Source organism: Aythya fuligula, chromosome 2 (assembly GCF_009819795.1).
Source record: "Aythya fuligula isolate bAytFul2 chromosome 2, bAytFul2.pri, whole genome shotgun sequence".
In the NCBI taxonomy this organism is placed as follows: domain Eukaryota; kingdom Metazoa; phylum Chordata; class Aves; order Anseriformes; family Anatidae; genus Aythya; species Aythya fuligula.
In genome coordinates, this window is record NC_045560.1 from 142,934,939 (window position 1) to 142,953,178 (window position 18,240).

Here is an 18,240-nt window from a genome sequence, read left to right on the forward strand (position 1 = left end):
AACAGCTAATCCTGGAAAACATTTCCAGGTACATAAAAAATCATCAGTAGTAGTCAGCACAGATTCACCAAGAGGAAGTTATGCATAAACAACCCCATACACTTCTATAATGAAAACAACAGCCTGATGGATGATGGGGGAGCAGTGGATAATGTCTTTAATGTTTGAATAAGCATCCTTTTCTAGCTCGGCAAAGCCAAAGAATCATTTATATTTTCTGTTTCAATAACACTGTGACAATATTTTTATCCACTTTCTAGCCAGTTAATTTTCCAGTTATTTTAACTAAATAGTGCCAGAGGACCACTTCCTCCTGACAGTAAGAGCTAATTATTACACATTTCAAACATACTAATGGATATTATGTATTCCTTTTAATTGCACAATAAAAAAAAAAAAAAAAAAAAAACACAAAAAAACGGGTCTTATTAACTTACCTAGTGTACACACACAAACCTGTGCAGAGTAGAGGGAAACCCTGAGAATCCAAAAGATTCTGAATATGATTGTTATCTAGTACTTATACAGGATATAAATATGTATGGCTAGAAACAGAAGGACGTAAGGCCAAAAGTGACAGTTTAACTCTTTCTTTGTATAGTTGTTTGAATAAAATTAGAGCTATCTCTCCTGTTCCCAGTTAGGTACCATGTACTCCTTAAGAATTACAGTCTGTGAAATGAGTTGGGGAGACTGTATCATAAATACTTGTTCTGCCTGATAATCTTTTAGCTGTTCACTCACAGACACTCTTGGAGACAGACAGACCATTGGAGCTGTATGGCCATTCTTATATTCTTAAAATTCGATTTGTAATTGAAGCTGGTTAAGAGCACAATACATGTAAAAACAGAAATAAGAGTGTTTTTTTCAAGTTTTTTTTTTTTTTTTAAGATGATCTTGAAATCTGACATTCTCTGGAATAGAAAAAAATCAAAATGCTGGAAAAATAATTAAAAAAAAAAAGATTATCAAAGGTGAAATAGAATTAAATTAAACTTGGTAATATATGGGGACAATTGTAGTTTGTAAGGAAAATAATTGCAAATGGAGGGGGGGGGTGGGGAGGAGGGAGAGATTTAAAGCTGATTTGATATGTTTTGATTAATGATATCAGGGGAGAAAATGAGGTATGTAATCATACTTCCAGAAAAGAAAACAGAAGGACGATGAATGAGAACAAAATAAGTACATGCTTAGCCAATTAAGTTTTAAAGGAATAGGGATTAGACACACTTAGTATGAGCCCAGAAAGAAAGAACACTGAAAATTTAATACCGCTTTACTACAACTGTGATAGCAGTGAGAAAAGTGACTCTATAGAAAGAAGGTGTTTTGAGGTTTAGCAAGAAAGATCCCGGGGGGGTTCTGAGAAAATTGTTTTTATTACATAGATATGGTGGTCTTTCACTGAAGTTCTTTTTTGTTGTTGTTGTTGTTGTTTTGTTTTCTATTTAAATTTCAACAAAGATTATTAAAATAAATACCATAAATCAGAAAAATCAATAATTCAATTAGTACAAGAGAGAAAATTAGGACCTGGAGATTTATCATTCTGGTTTTCACTAGAGAAAATAAATCAGAAGAATGTTTATTAGGGAATTTGCTAGAAGGATTTAAACTTTTGCTGAGTATGTTGATACATCACAGTGATACTCAAAAGTACACATCTAATGAGGTACACATCTTATATGGTATTATGGTTAGAGCAATTCCATAAAACTCAGAGCAATTCACCTTTGAGAAATTTCAGTATATGCAGACTTGCGTAAAGGCTCTCATCATATGCCTGAGTGGTGTTTTAGTAAAGACAGGGAAATATGTATATGGGTCATCTTTGTTAATTACATCTTAACCTTAACAAACAAACAAAAAATAAATATAAAACATCATAGTGGCAAATTTACCCTAGCAGCAAAGTAACAAATTGTTCTATAAAGCTAAGAAACAAACAAACAAACAACATAAGAAATAAAAATAAAAATAAAAATAAAAATAAAAATAAAAATAAAAATAAAAATAAAAATAAAAATAAATAAAATAAAATAAAATAAAATAAAATAAAATAAAATAAAATAAAATAAAATAAAAACACGAACATACTATGCTGGCATCTTAACCTTTTAAAATGGAGGGAAAGAACCAAATAATGAAATCACTTTTCCTTCAGCCAAACAATCAATTAAACATTGTGGGAGTGTGGCCATGGGGGTCGACAAGCCCCATGGTTGGTGATAACATCGGACTCTTAATGATGAGGCCAGGAGGAATGTAAAGTGTTTAGAAGGAACAAAGAAGGCTGATTCAGGAGAAACCTTGATGGACTGCTTGTTCTCCAGTCATTAAGACGTGGAAGTTGCTGGGTGTTTGCTGTTGCAAACAAAGTTATTTGACCAATGAATAGTTAGTGACTCTACTCTGTAGAGTCAATGGTATAAGGGAGCATGTCCTCAGTAAGAGTTGAGTTCAAGTTATGTCAACAATAATGTGGTAGCAGTCACTGATCCTAAAAGAACCCTGGTATCTATGTGGTCAAGACACCACACAACATGGTAATAGTAATAGTAAGTTCTGATTTCTAAAGAAGTACATGACTGAATCATTATAATAAACAGTGGATGTAAATGACCTAGAAGAAATACTGGACAATCAAAATTAATGTTGTACCTCTGCACGTTGGGATTACTCCACTCCATGTGCCATTGCTAGTACAAGTGCGAATGGAGGAGCTATTTGATTCCATTGTATATCCAGGTTGGCAAATATAAGTAACATTTTGTCCAACAACATAATCATCACCATATCTCATGCCATTTGCTGGGACTCCTGGATCTCCACAGTTGATAACTGAAAGGAAATAATTGAAAAACAGATTTAAAAAAAAAAAAAAAATGAATGCAATTTATATATGTATTTATATATATATATTTATATTTGTATATAAACCATATATACCATATATATTTATATATATATATATATATATTTGAGGGGAAAAGCAGGACAAATTAGGAACTTATTAGGGAAAATAGGAGGAAAAATATCATAAATCTTTTATCTCCATCAATGTAAGATAAACATGTATGTCATCCAAAATAGCTGCCAAACACAACTTGTGCAGCTGTTACATTTTGGAGAAAATTTATACACCTGTTCAAAAGCAGAAGTAATGGACTGTAAAATTTTAATCAGTAAAATTTTAATATCTTAAAAGGAACAAAAGCAAGAAATAAGCCACTGTGCTTTGATACCCTCTATTTTTTATGTCACTATAGAACCTCATTATTAAAGATGCAGGTATCTGTTGTTTAGTTTACTTTTTCATTTGAACAACGTCAGAGCAAACATAGCCTGGAAAATTTAAATCATACATATGGAGAAAAACTAGCACTTTGTAAATGCTCACATTACAATTATACATAAACAGAAGAGAATGTTCAGGCAGTCTAAAAATATGGCATGGTTTATGCCAAAATTAGGCACATAGTTTTTAATGAGGTAGAGTGGGTACACACCACATCTTGTGATTTCTAGTGTAAGGAGCTAATTTACATTAATAAGTAGATAAATATCTTTTTTTTTTCTTTTTCTTTTTATTTATTTATTTTTTTTTTCTCAGATGTGGTAAATTTGATCTATCAGTTGCTCGAACAGTTTTCAGAGTAAGAAGCCTAGAAATCTGGAGAATTTAGAACCATAGTGACAATGATCAAAAGTTGTTTTCAGGAAAAAAAAAAAAAAAAACACTAAATTTATGTATAGTTTGAACAAAGTACAACACTCGTGTGTTTGTCAGTTCATTTTACAGTAAATTTTACAGTCTCCACACAGCAACTTTATTACAGCTGATTAATTCTGGGGGCAGTCTCCTGGGAAGAAAGCACATCTTGGCTACTTCTAACTCCATGCCAAAGCATGACCAATGTGTATAGCACCCTCTCTGTATCCTGGTTTCCAGAATGAGAAAACCTGCAGTGTGTTCTGTATTCTTGATCCAAACAGTTGATAAGCTCCAAGAAATACAGTATTTCTATACACCTGTTCAAAAGCAGAAGTATAGTACTCCAGAATTAGTATAGTATAGCTTCATAGTTTACCACAGTCTAAGTAAGCAGATATTAATTAAACTGCATGATTCAGAACTTCAAAAAGTATAAATGTCCCACACAATAGCTGCCTGTGGGTGCAGAATAGACTGTAGAACATACTACAAGGTTACCTGGGTAGAGCTGTTTAGATAAACAACAGAGAAGATCAATGTATTTTGTTTTACCTGGCAACATAGTACATTTTTTGAAAACTTAAAATATATATATTTTTTATGTAATTCTTCAACAAATATAGAACTGTCAAAGACAGAACTGTTTTTCTTAGTTACATGAGTATATTCAAATACTGTAAATATTCCATCTTTCTTTAGTTGACACATTCCATTTACTGACCTTAATGTTGTAAATTCAACTAAAATCATCCTTGATACGTGTAGTGGGTTTACGTGGCAAGGTTTTGGTTTTGGAAACAGGGAGCCATAGGGGTGGTTTCTGTGAGAAAGATCTAGAAGCTGCCCCATGTTTGGGAAGGGCCCCATTGTCTTCCAGATCCGAGCCAATAAGCGATGTTGTTTTGCGCCTCTGTGAGAGCATATTTAAGACAGGGAAAAAACGCTGCGCCACACAGCAGCCGGGAGAGTCAAGGGAGTGAGAGAACAGCCTTGCACCAAGGTCAGTGTAGAAGGAGGGGGAGAGGTGCTCCAGGCGCCGGAGCAGAAGTCCCCTGCGGCCTGTGGTGAGGACCATGGTGAAGCAGGATGTCCCCCTGCAGCCCATGGAGTACCACGGTGGAGCAGGGTTCCACGCTGCAGCCCGTGGAGGAGACCACGGTGGAGCAGGTGGCCCTGCACCGACGGAGGCTGCCGCCTGTGGAAGACCCCTGCCGGAGCAGATTCCGGGCCGGACCTGTAGCCCGTGGAGAGGAGCCCACGCAGGAGCAGGTGATCTGGCAGGAGCTGCTGCCCGTAGGGGAGCCAGGTTGGAGCAGTTTTCTCCTGAGGGATGGACCCCATGGTACGGACCCATATCTGGAGCAGTTCTGAAAGAGCTGCTGCCTGTGGGAAGCCCACGCTGGATCAGTTCATCAAGGACTGCATCCCGTGAGTGGGACCCCACAGCACAGGGGACGAGAGTGACCGAGAAGGAGCGGCAGAGAAGAAGTGCTGTAGACTGACCATAACCCCCATTCCCCCGTTCCCCTGCGCCGCTCGGGGGGAGGAGATGGAAGAGGGTGGATGGGGGGAAGGTGCTTTTGTTTTTTTTTTTCCCTTTGTTTTCTCACTTCTCTCGCTTGTTAGTTGTAGGCAATAAATCTTACTATCTCCTTATGCCGAGTCTGTTTTGCCCGTTACAATAATTATTGCGTGATTTTCTCGTCCTTATCTCAATCCTCGAGCCCTTTTCACATATTTTCTCCCCATTCCTCTTTGAGGAGGGGGAGTGAGAGAGCGGCTGTGGTGGAGCTCGGCTGCCCACTCGAGCGGAACCACGACAATACGTTTCCATGTATACTTCTGTTTTGACCAGATTACAACCTAATGTTCATGCCTATAATTCCCATCTTTTTTCCCTAATATTCATTAATTACATTGTGAAGAATATTGCAAATCATTTCCTTACAAATTTAAGAACACACAAACACCATACATGTATGCAATATATGCTCAAACAGCTTCACAGAATTATCCATTTAGTTCAGACCTGTAAACTATTTCTTTGTTTATTTAAATCTAACTAAAACCGTATCCTCAGCTTTTTCACTCACCTTCATTACAATTTCTAGGTTTTTATTTTTTGTCATTAAAAGCAAATTTTTGTTTCTTCCACTGTTACTTTTACTGTAGTGATTGCATTATTTCCTGCTATTGGCACTTTGATCCTTCATACACGAAGAGTCATCATGGCTTTGGTAGATCTCTAGATTCCATTACATTCTCAAAATTCCTACCTTCCTATCATTAACATTTCAAACCATATCTCAAAAGCAAACAATCAAATATACAAAAAAAATATGATTTTCTTGTCTGCTTTTGTTCTTCTGTACTCACTAGTTGTTATCTTACTATAGAAAAAAAAAGTGTTTAATAATAACAAAAAAAAAGGTCAAGGGAAAAAAGTGTCATTCTTCATATTACTGTGTTGTAAAGTTAGAACCATTTGTAGAGGTAGAGAATGAGACGTAAGAAAAAGAGCCTTTCTTTTGTCTTATACTGCAACATTTAACTTTCAAAGAAAGCAAAAGGGGATGTAAGAAGGTGTGGAATAATTACCTGAGGTGACTTAGAAATTAAGCTTATATTCAAATTTCTAAGAAAAGGTACAGCACTGAAGAAGCTTCCAGGGTGGAGTATAGCTGCATTCCATAGAAGTTCCCTAGATGTTGGCCACAGCAGGGGAACTTGGTGTGCTGAGTCTAAGAGAAACTGTATGGAGGGTGGAGCAGAGTGGAGACACTGTGGCCCAGCTCTGTGATAAGATGGGAACTCGAAGGTACATCGGAACCAATAAGCTGCATATTTGCTACCTTAGGCCAATGTCCTGCCATGTTTTTGACAAAATGTCCTTTGGGTAAACTTTGCACATTATAATATCATTATAATACCAAAACACACCTCCAGCCCGAAGCCTACCCGCCTCCAAGGTGCAGCCACCCCTCACTGAACATGCGCTCTGAATTTCTCTGAGCCTATACCTTTAAACAAAAGTGAGAAAATTTAGCACCAGTCCTAACAAAGGTATGTATGACTAGAGCCACTCAAGCTTCTACCTGTTTGATAAGAAATTATATAAATTAGCTTAAGGGAGACAGAATGTTAGGGAAGATATCATTGCGAAAGAAAGGTTATTATCTCAAAAGATACATTCTGACTTCTGGGATCAGCTGACAGGTTGATCCTCTCTTCCCCCCTCCACTCCCCCATCCCCACCCCCATCCACCCACTGGGACACCTTCGGGTAAGATTTGAACACTTAGTTATGCCAGGAATCTCTATATAATCACTTCATATCTTTTAACACATTTGTAACCAGGCTGTATTACTCAAACTTCTGGTATTTGCACGTGTTTTGCAAACAGTGAATTTATCACCAGCAATCCAAAGAACCTGTGTACCTGCTGGTTTAATAAATTGCACTACTCATTAAATCTGTCTGTGATAGTTCTCACTGAATGTGACTGAACTGTTTAAGTGTGGCTGCGGTAGTTCATGGAATGTGGTGATTTTAAGGGCGTATTACATTATTTGTGAATCTGTAATCATGCTAGTTCAGTACCTTGGATGTGATCAGATTTATAATGGCTAGTTGGGCATCACTCCCAATTACCTTAACATTTAACGCAACAGAAGGTGACCTGATTTTACTGAGATACCGTATTTACTCATAAACATAGGATGAGAACTTTTATGAAAAGAAACATAGCACCTACTTAGCAGGCTCAGTGGTAGTTTTAAAGGTTCACAGATTCATAGCCTGAGAAGGTGCAGGCCTCTGCTGTGCTGCATGTCCAGCATGGCCTTCAGGCTGTGTTGTGCTGCACAGATCTCTTGTCCATGGAGGCCAAGCCAGCTCCTTGTAACAGAGCAGCTGGAGGCAGCTCCCACTCAATACCAATGATTACACCAGGAGCATGTCCTTGCTTTTATCTAGCAGTACAGCAAGAAGTTGTTATGAGAACATCATTTCTCTTTGACTATAGAAATGATAAATAGATTTGTTTCCTTGTAATAAAATGCTGTAAGAGCTTGAATGACCAAAAAGAGAAAGTCCCTGCTATTGATGAGGTTTGCCTGTAATGCTGCACAGGGGTTGGAGTCCTGTTCAATATTATACCCCTGGGGGGCTCCCAGCATCTAAAGGGGCCCTAAAAGTTATCTATGCTATTCTCTCCTTGCAATGTTAGCTCTGATAAATAGTTTTTCAATGATACCTAACAGAGCCCAACTGACTTTCTTACTGGGATGATAACAAACAAGTACTCCTAGGTGCCAAACAATTGTGAACCTTGGCAGGTAGAAAATAGTAGCATATATGCAGGGGGGTGGGGTGGGATGGTGGGGGTAAGGGAGTACTCATGCCCAAAACCAAAACTTCTGAATAATCAAGATGAAGCCTCTAACTGGATAATTGCAATGAGTATTGTCTGGCTATAAATTTTGATAACATCTGGCCTAAACAAAAGTGGTACATCCCAAATCTCCCTAGTAATAGAGGGGACATGAGAGATGACATCCCCTCTGGGAAAGACATGATACAGAAATACCAGTTAGGAGTCTGATACATTTTATGCACCTGCTTAGAGTGGTTTTGGAAGGGGGGGGGGGAGTAGGGGGCTGGAAAAAAAAAGTGTAGATCCTGGCTGGATAAAGGATCTTAGAAGTGGGGAAGTTCTTTGAAATGGGGGAGATGTAAGGAGATGAATGTCAGGTGATGGCCCTAGATCATGGTTGGTTACACTTGAGTTTAAGTACGAGCAGTTACACAGCATGAACCAACATAACTTTAAACCCATCCTTCCCAGGCCAACAGAGCCTTACTGGCTTCCAGATCCACTGTTTGCTGCTGTTTACTTTGTCTCACTCATGACAGCCACTTTTTTTTTTTTTTTTTTTTTTTCTCACTGTGTGACAGCCACACAGTTTAAGCTGTTCCAAAATGGTTCCACGAGGTTATTTAACTTCAACAAAATATAAGGAACTTTTGGGAAATATGGTCATAGTAAAAAATGCACAGCATGGTGGGAACAGCTAGGATAAAAAAAAGGAAATAACTGTCCTGTCAACAAAGTCTGTTGTCATTGCTATTTCTACTGTTTTTAACACAGTTTGAAACTATTATGACTAAATTGTTCCCTTACAATCTTCCTCACGCCTATTTTATACACCTGGAGATAAAACTGACAGGACACAGAGTTGATTGTTATTTCACAACCTATTAATTAGCCATTTAGTAAACATTGTCCATTAACTCTTATTTCTTATCTGTTAGAAGTTTAAAATTGAGCTATTGCCACTGGAACATCTTGCTCAGAGAAGCTGTGCCAGGTTGGATGGGGCTTTGAGTAACCCAGTCTAGTGGAAGGTGTCACTGCCAATGGCAGGGGGTTTAGAACTAGATGATCTTTAAGATCCCTTCCAACCCTAACCAGTTTATGATTCCATGATTCCTTCCGTAATTTTATTTTCATGATAAGAACATAGCAAATAAGTACAATGAAGTTTAATATATTTTTGCATGTTCAGAATCTGAAGAATTAAAGACCTCTATAAAGGGACAAGGACTGAACAAAGTTCTGAGAAAACTGCTGTAGCTGATCCCACCCCAGTTTTGATCGGACTAGATAATTTCCAGAGGTGACTGCCATCCTCACCCATCCTGTTATTCTGTAAAATGCCTCTCCATTTCTCTGTATTTTAGAGCTTGTGCTAGTAGCAGTATCCACTTAGATACAAGTTGTAGCACCTAGTAGTGCTATCACATCCCTTTAGGAACTAGTTAATAGTCAGCAATGATGAAAAAGTCAGAAATGAGAGAGGTTGAGATTCTCAGAGGTTGTACCTTTTTTGGTAAGATTTTCAATCAATCATTCTTTTCAGATTCGTGCTATTCTAGGGGATACACAATATGATGAAACTAAAGATCCTAAAAAGCATCAGTACTTATAAAATTATTAGGGAATATATGTTTTAGATGTGCAATTATAACAAAGAGAGAACTGTGTATTAAAAATGTCAATAGATCTATTGCCTAACGGTTTAAATAATGTTTAGGTATTAATTAAAATACTTTATTTCTATTGCATATTATCTTTATGATGTTTCTGTTTTATTAGATATATTCTCTCTTACATCTAGACATCTTTCTCACAACCTAGACATCTTTCTATTTTTAAGCAAAAACTTCAAATTTCTACCTGCATTTTTTTTTTTTGAGAAGACTGAGCTCTAGCATGTATTTCAGCTAAGTGTCTAAATGTTCACTCTAAAATACAAGAGAAATATAGATATGGATAAAATCACAAAATGCCTTTATCTTTGGTACAATGAATCCAATTTTTGTTATAATTTGGAAAAAAAAAATAATAATATCCACTGGACTCTCTCATAGGTTTGCAGACTGCAAAAGCAGCTGTTCTCATGATCTCCAATTATGATGGATTTAAAGACAATACAAGATAATACAAGCTTTCTTTAGTTTTTGGCCTCTATTTGGGTTACAGTAAGTGTGTAAAGTAGCAAATTCTTCTCCATGCTTTTAAAAATTGAACTAGAACATATAATAAAGACTTGGAAATAAACTGCTTAGAAATGATGCTATGAATGTGAGAGAACCTGAAACTGCTTCTGTTAGCTGACTAAACAAAAAAAATATAATGTTAGTGAAAAGGCCAAAGAGGTGTTATCTGAGAGCTGGACAAGTTTTATCTGAGTTTTGACCTTGGAGTCATTACAAAAATATTTCTCAAGAATTTATTTCAAGGTTTTTTCTTGTCTTCCCCCTGGGTAACAAGAATATTATACCAGTAAGTTTCCATGATGAAGAATAGTAATTAAATGAATAATGTCTAAAGACGACATACGATAAATTATAAACAAGGTTAAAAATATATGCTAGCAATGAAATAAAGTAGGTAGATCATATAACCATACAACTACTTTAAGCTGTATCGGTAAAATATTATAACAGCGATATGGTAATGTATTTTACTATACTTTGTCTTTCAACAAACACATCCATCTTTCTACAGCACTATATTTTTAAAGTATTCCATATACAAAATTATTTATGAAGTAGTGGGAAAAAAAAAGCTGAAGACTTTATAAATCCTTTATATTGTACTTTATTGTCTTGCAATAAAGAGAAAGAGAAAAACAAGACTATCCATTAGACATGTCTTACTTGTACAGTTTGGCAAGGATCCAGACCATGTTCCATTGGCAGTGCATTGTCTTACAGATGATCCAGAAAGTATGTATCCTTCCATGCATGAATAAATTACTGAATTAGAGAATGTAGTTCCATCAATACGAAATACTTTTCCATTAGCAGTTGTGCCTGGATTACCACATTGTACAGCTGTAAAGTAAAATGTTAAATATGTTCAAAATTTAGTTTGTTAAGATAATTTATGAAATAGTACTGTCAAAGGACAATCATGCTGCCAGCAGTGTTATGTTGCAGAAACCTGTGCTGTTGTGCTGAAAAATGTGAAAAATGTAGGTTTCACCACCTACTGATAATGCATGTTGCACAATAGCTGTTTCCATGAAGTATTTGTTTTTATCCTTTCATATATAGGAAAACAAAGTCTAAGAATTTAATCAGAAAGAAAAAAAAAAAAAAAGGAAGAAAGGAAAAGGAAGGAAGGAAGGAAGGAAGGAAGGAAGGAAGGAAGGAAGGAAGGAAGGAAGGAAGGAAGGAAGGAAGGAAGAGGAAGAGAAGGAGAAAGAAAGAACAAAAGAATGAAAGAACAAAAGAACGAAAGAGAAAGGAAGAAAGGAAAAAAGAAAGAAAAAGCCAACAACCCTGCATTAAAGGAAAACTACTTTAGCTTCAAAGACAGACTCCCAACCAAGAAAATGCCTGACCTACAATTGTCATTGTAGACTTGACATCCTGGTATGTATGTGCTATGTATCAAAGTATCAAAGTCCTTTCTAATTCAAAGCACCAGATGGAGTCAAACTATTCTTTCATAGACAGGTTTAAACTTGGTATTTCCCAGTTCTTCAGTGCTCAGCTTTGGAAATGGAATTCATCTTTCTTAAGTAATCACATATATACATCTAACCTATATGGCTTAAACTAGAACAGTAGTTCTGTTTTTATATATATAACCAGAAAAGTTGTTTCCAGAGATTTAGGGGTAAAAAAGTAATACAGAAAGTATCTTAAAATGTAAGACAACAATTGTTCATTACTTTATATAATAGGTAAGATCAAAATAGAAAAGCAGAAAGTTCAGTTTGGTTAGGCATATTCCTTCAAAGACCAACACACCAATATATATAGATATTTACTTTGCATCAGGGTGACAATTGTTCAGTAGGAATCGTTCATATTACAAAAGCAGCTTATGAAATAAATTTTTAAAACAAGATGACTCTTCTGAACAAATAATACACAGAGTTAAAGTGGATAATAAAAGCACAGGTTCTCAAAGTATTTCCTGATATTCAGGAAGCTTTTCTTTTAAGAAAAGTCTGTTGGGAATTATTTTCTATATTTGAATCGAGATGAATAAATAATAAATGATTCTCCATAAATATCCTGTTAGAGCTCTTTTATGAAAATACATATAGCTTGAAAATTCTAAAATTATTTGCTCCAAATTAACTTGCTTTCATTTTCTATTGAAAAATAACAATGTCAATAGTTAACAAAATTAAGTGTGTTTAAAAAATGTTAACACTTCCTTTTGCCAATCATTTACTACTTAGATGTATCTAATGAAATCTTGACATTGTCGTTTCACTAAAACAGCTTTTTTCTCTGAAATTCAAATGTACAAAGGTTGTAATTAAACACCAGATGATAGTGAGATTTTTGGGAAAAATCTTTCAGTAAAAATTGAGTTCTAGGGGCCTTATCTACCACTCTTTTCTGTTTATTTTTTTCTACTAGATAACACGTAGAGTTGATGGTGGCTCAGAAAGAAGGAACAACAGTCCAGTATACTTTTTTGTTGTTGTTTTTCCCTCAAAACTTTGAAAAAAATAAGCTGTTTCTTGCTTGGAACTAATTTGAAATTTTCCATTTAAGGCCAAGCCACTGATATATTGCAAAAACTTCAAAAAAATTATAACGGTCTGTACAAAACCAACCTTATATCATTCACATTACAAAACTGGCAATATAAAATTGTTTTTCAGATAAGCATGTTTAACAACATAGTTTGAAAAAAAACAATATGTCTTCTGTGATTTACCTTTGCATTCAGGTTGTTTTCCTGTCCAACTTCCATTTGCCATACATGTCCTTTCCTCTGAGCCATGGAGGATATATCCAATATCACAGCTGAAATGTACTGTGCTTTTAATTTTAAAGTTGTTTTCTTCCCTAGACCCATGACCTGGGATACCTGGATCACCACAAGAACCAGCTGTATCACCTAGAATTTGAAATGTAAAGACTGGAATATGAAATATTATTTTGCTGATACTGAGCAATTATTTTTCAGATACTGAGCAATTCTTTGAACTCTTTGGAATTTAGTAATATTTTTTAACTGAGTCCTATTTTGTTATTAGTTTTTAAACATTTCTGTTATGTGTGCTGTAAATGTGTGTATTCTGAAGGTGTAACTAACATGAACTGTATATGTCTGAATACACAAAAGAGATGTAGATGAGAGAAAAAAAAAAGTTTCATATTTACTAATACTATAAAAAACCCTGGCTTTTTTTTTTTTGTGTGTAAAACTAGTATAGAAACTACCACATTTGGTTATAATTTATTTTTCAACTTGTTTCAGCATAGACAAAACTGAGTACATTGACCAAGACAAAATATGTACATTGTTTTCTTTATATGTTCTGTCTCTGAAGATATCCAACTACTATCCAAGTACCAATTACATAGGTCAGAAAAAGATTAAAAAAAAAAATGATTCCTTTAAGCTATATACTGGAAACATATTGATGGCAAGAAAGACTCCCCCTCACCCAATATTTACTAACAATTAAAACAGATAACAGCCTCTATCACCTCTATCAGAATCTACATTTACATTAATTTTTACATTTACATTTATTATTAAATAATAAATGGAATTAAGGCAAAGCAGAACATTTTTTAGTGACTTAGATTTATGATTTTCAACTGATCACTGCTATTAAACTGAATCAAATTAACTTTGTGAAACAGAATATTCAGTAAAAGTGTTCAGTAAACATATATTGACTTAAGTGAGGGATAATATATTAAAAGGACTAGACAGTTTTCTCTCAAAACCAAGTACCCTATCCTGAAATTATGTGGAGCATATCGGGCTTTATTATAAAGAGGTATGTATCATATAATTAAAATATACCAGAAGTGTCTATCAGGTAAATAGTGTCTTTGGAAATTAAAACAAAACAAAAATCCAAAAACATAATCTTAAAGATATGATTTTCTTGTTAACAGAGTTTTCACTTTTGGGGAGTTTTACCTCTTTTTACTTCTATTGAGGTAGTATTTCAATTTTATATATGATTTTCTAGATTAAAAAATAGCCTTCTGATAAAATGAAAATAAATTCAAAATAACTTTAGGACACACATTAATTTAAAAGTATTACCTGAGCAATGAGGAAGAGATCCACTCCAGTGTCCATTTAACTGACACGTACGAGATGACTGCCCTAACAGAGAACGTCTACCTGTGCAAGTATAATGAACAGTAGATCCAAATGTATATTTATCTCCAGACAGGACCGCGTTAGGAGGAACGCCAGGATGGCCACAGTCAATCACTACAATGCATAATTATTGGAGATAAAAAAAGGTTATTATCACTGATCAAACAGTTTGTGGTTATCATTTTCATAACTCCAGACAGAAGAAGTAGAACCTTGTGAAGAAGTAGACCTTTTTAGGGTTTGGTCAGAGGTGACCACATTATGTGATAAGAAACAAAAAGTATATTAAGGATCAAAAGCTGTGAAACAAATGTTTGTAGATGTCAAAAAGGTAGATATAGATATTGACGTCCAAAGGCACTCATTCACTAAGTTGAGCCTTATGGCATGAACACACATACACGCAAAATTATGCATTTACCCTTCAAACAAATACAGGAAGACAATAAATGCCAAAGTCACTGCAGAAGTAGAGAATATGCAAATATGAATCTCTCATCCATTGGTCCCAAATCATTGGTCATGACATCTATTAGGCTTAGAAACAAGATAATGTTCTAATGTACCAATTCACAGGACTTTGGTTTACTTAAAATATTATACTGTGTGGATATTCTTGAACATATTTTTAACATTTTATTGTTTTTAACTGTTCCTACATACTATCTATTGATTTTAATTGCACAGAGATTGCACGGGATAAGATCACAATTTTAGACACGACCATGGATAAACTCCCTATTAGTTTTTCTTTGTGTAAATTTTTATCAATAATTGTAAGTTATTTTCATACTGTGATTATTTTTTAGTAACCTTGCCATTTTTGTAATTTCCACTTACAGATTGCACACCACCATATCCAAAGTTAGGTTGTACACACCTAATTCTACTACCTTGCTTAAATGTCATGAAATATGTAAACATAGCATGTCTCTTGGAACTAAAATGAGAATATGCTACAGTAGGAAATGAAACAAAAATTCTGTAAGATATATTGTTGATATGTACCTTTCATTCACAGTACACCTCACATTTAAAGTATTTTTTCTAGCAACATGTGCATAAATATGCTAAATAGCATAAGCCCCTTAAAAACTTTAATTAAAAGAAAGAATTGAAAGAGCATATTGGTCCAGGTCTCCACCAAATTCTATTTCTTCCTGTATTTATGTTAGCTAGAAGAAGAGAACATGTTGTAGGATATCATGTTTCAAAGGAATTAAGTTATTTTACAGGTGAATGACTTTTCCTTTGTCACACTGCGTCTACTCTACTGGTATTTCAAAAGAAGGTAGATATTTGAGACTAGCTAAAGAGACATTGAAATCCATCTATGTCAAGATAACAATCCAACATAGGTCAAATGTTGGATTGTTAGTTTTCAGCTAGTTTTCAGCTTCTTTTCCATAGCTCTTACAGTGGAAAAAAATGTTCTGAATATTGAATGACTGCCTTGCATAAGTCCAGAAATTGAACCGATTTGCAAAATCTACCTGAAACTGATGGGGTCTTATAAAAATATACAGTAGCTGCATCAGAATAGATTTCAGTACACTTATGTTTATAAAATAACTTGGCTGGGTTACTATGCATTAACCCCTCTATCCAAATGACACAAATAAAGCTGAGGATGTCATTTCAAAATTCCATATGGAACTTTCACTGACAAAAGGCAACTTAAAAAAGAGTAAAATGTGCATTATTAAATTACTTTTGACAATTCTGAATGAAGACTAGGGGAGAAAAACACAAAAGTAGAAAGAAAAAAATATCTTTGAACCTTTACTTCTAGGATTTCTTTCCCTTTGGAGCTATGCCACTACTAAGTAATATCTGTCTTTCTGAAACAGTAGTGGTATCTTAAAAATTAATGTTATTAACAGTTAGACTCTGTTGACTCTGTTATAAGTTTAACTGTGAATTGCTACTTATCAAACTACTTATCCTGTTAAATGAAAAATTCCACAACTAAATGTTTTAGCAGTAAAATAAAAATCACACATATATATATATTTAGAGTGAATAGCAAAACTGGAGAAATCTCAATTAATTAAAACTAACAGAAGTAAAATTGAGAATGTGTACCTACAACACCGTAAATGCCTGTCCATGATTCAGAAAAAATAAATGTCTATGAAATGTCTGTGGTTATAACTATATTTAACTGTTTCTAACATCACAGTTAGAAAGTTATGCATAACAAGACGGAACAAACGCAGCATCTATGCTTTTGCCTTCCTAGTGTTAAATTGCATATGACCACTGTTCAGGTACATCTGATAGTGTGGTAAGCTGAGGATATGATCCAGAAGATACTTTTGTTGCTCTACAGAGTCATACTTGCTTACTGTCTTCACAGATCTTGCTATTGTTCAAAGAGAAATCCAGGGGATATTATAGTAACATAACCCAACAGTTGGACACTGTTGCTTTTAAGTTTCAGTGTGATTATAGTTTTGTGGCCAATGGGGGAAATATATTGGTAAACTCAATAGATATGTTTTTACCTTCTGTCCTTGTTACTGATTATTGTGCTGAAGCATTCAGAGATTTTTGTAGTTCGGTTATTGAATTTCTCAAGGTTTCCACGTTATTTGCTGCATACAATAATAATATAATTCTGCTACTTCATCTGCCTTTGAGACCTTCTATCATTACCACACACAAAAATGTATATAAATATGATTATTCTAATTTCTGTCATAAGACTGATGTAGATGTTTTGTAAAATAATACCTATTTCAGTTCACATACTTAATAAAAGCAAATAAAAAAAAGCAATAGAATAAAATAAACATAAAAACATGTTATCTACTTACTAATGCATTCAGGAAGAGGTTTGTCCCATTGGCCATTTGGCTGACAAATTAAAACTGAAGAGCCAAATAAATAATATCCAGGATTACAGTCATAAAAGACCACTGTGCCATATGTGAAATTTCCATGTTCTATTTTACTCTCTCTTATGGAATTTGCAGGAATTCCAGGATCAGAACAATTCACCACTAAAAAAGGGAAAAAGCATAAACTGGAGACCTATACAAATGCAGTTTACTAAAATAGTTGGTACATGGCTTCCTATCCATCACATATGGAACTTCGAATGTTTTCAACATGTTACTACCTTGATTTTATTTATAATTATACTGACCTAGGAAGATGATATGAAACTAGTAGATACTTAACCCAAAGTAAATAAAAGGAAATATTTATTCACAGCATGCTGATGTTATAATAGTCTTTGCCACTAAAAGTGGCTGAACATATCATTACATTCAGTGTATACCCTCCCATTGACAAAGACTATTGCCAACACCTGGAAATTCGTTGGGCTAAATGGGACTAAATGTGCCTTTGGTCCAACCCTTACAACAATGCAAATTTATTTTCTTCCTATTAACATTTGGATAATTAACAATACAGAATGATTTTCGAGTCCTTAATTACTTTAGGTTTCATACATTTAAAAATAATAGAAGACTATTTTTATTTTTATTTTTATTTTTATTTTTATTTTTATTTTTATTTTTATTTTGGCAACTTACAGGTTTCTGTTGAGACACTGCATATTACAGACACCAGTAATAATGTTCTACAAAAAATGGGTTCTTTTTATTTTTAAATCCTGTTTTAAAACTAATAGATTTGATGCTGTGTAAAATATCAAAAAAAAAAAAAAATAGCCTAATCAGCTTATTTCCTGAGTCTCTGATCCCTACAAGTCAGTACCATATCAGACAGTTTTGCACATTGCTCCATTACTCTACAATTTCAGAACACCAGGGTGATTTATAGCAGTTAGACTGAAAATGATATTTATTAGGCACTTTTTTTTTTATTTTTTTATAGTAA

The 18,240-nt window shown here is 34.5% G+C and overlaps 1 protein-coding gene across 1 annotated transcript in view; it reads right to left on the bottom strand.

The window, feature by feature from the left end:
* The window catches only part of CSMD3 (CUB and Sushi multiple domains 3), a 681,859-nt gene that overhangs the window by 42,725 nt on the left and 620,894 nt on the right, over positions 1–18,240 (bottom strand). The window contains exons 56-60 of the mRNA XM_032181613.1: positions 17,208–17,393; positions 14,329–14,502; positions 12,976–13,158; positions 10,947–11,123; positions 2,668–2,847 (exon numbers count right to left, since the gene is read on the bottom strand). Coding sequence (XP_032037504.1) covers positions 2,668–2,847; positions 10,947–11,123; positions 12,976–13,158; positions 14,329–14,502; positions 17,208–17,393 — 900 coding nt within the window. The remainder of the gene's footprint in view (positions 1–2,667; positions 2,848–10,946; positions 11,124–12,975; positions 13,159–14,328; positions 14,503–17,207; positions 17,394–18,240) is intronic.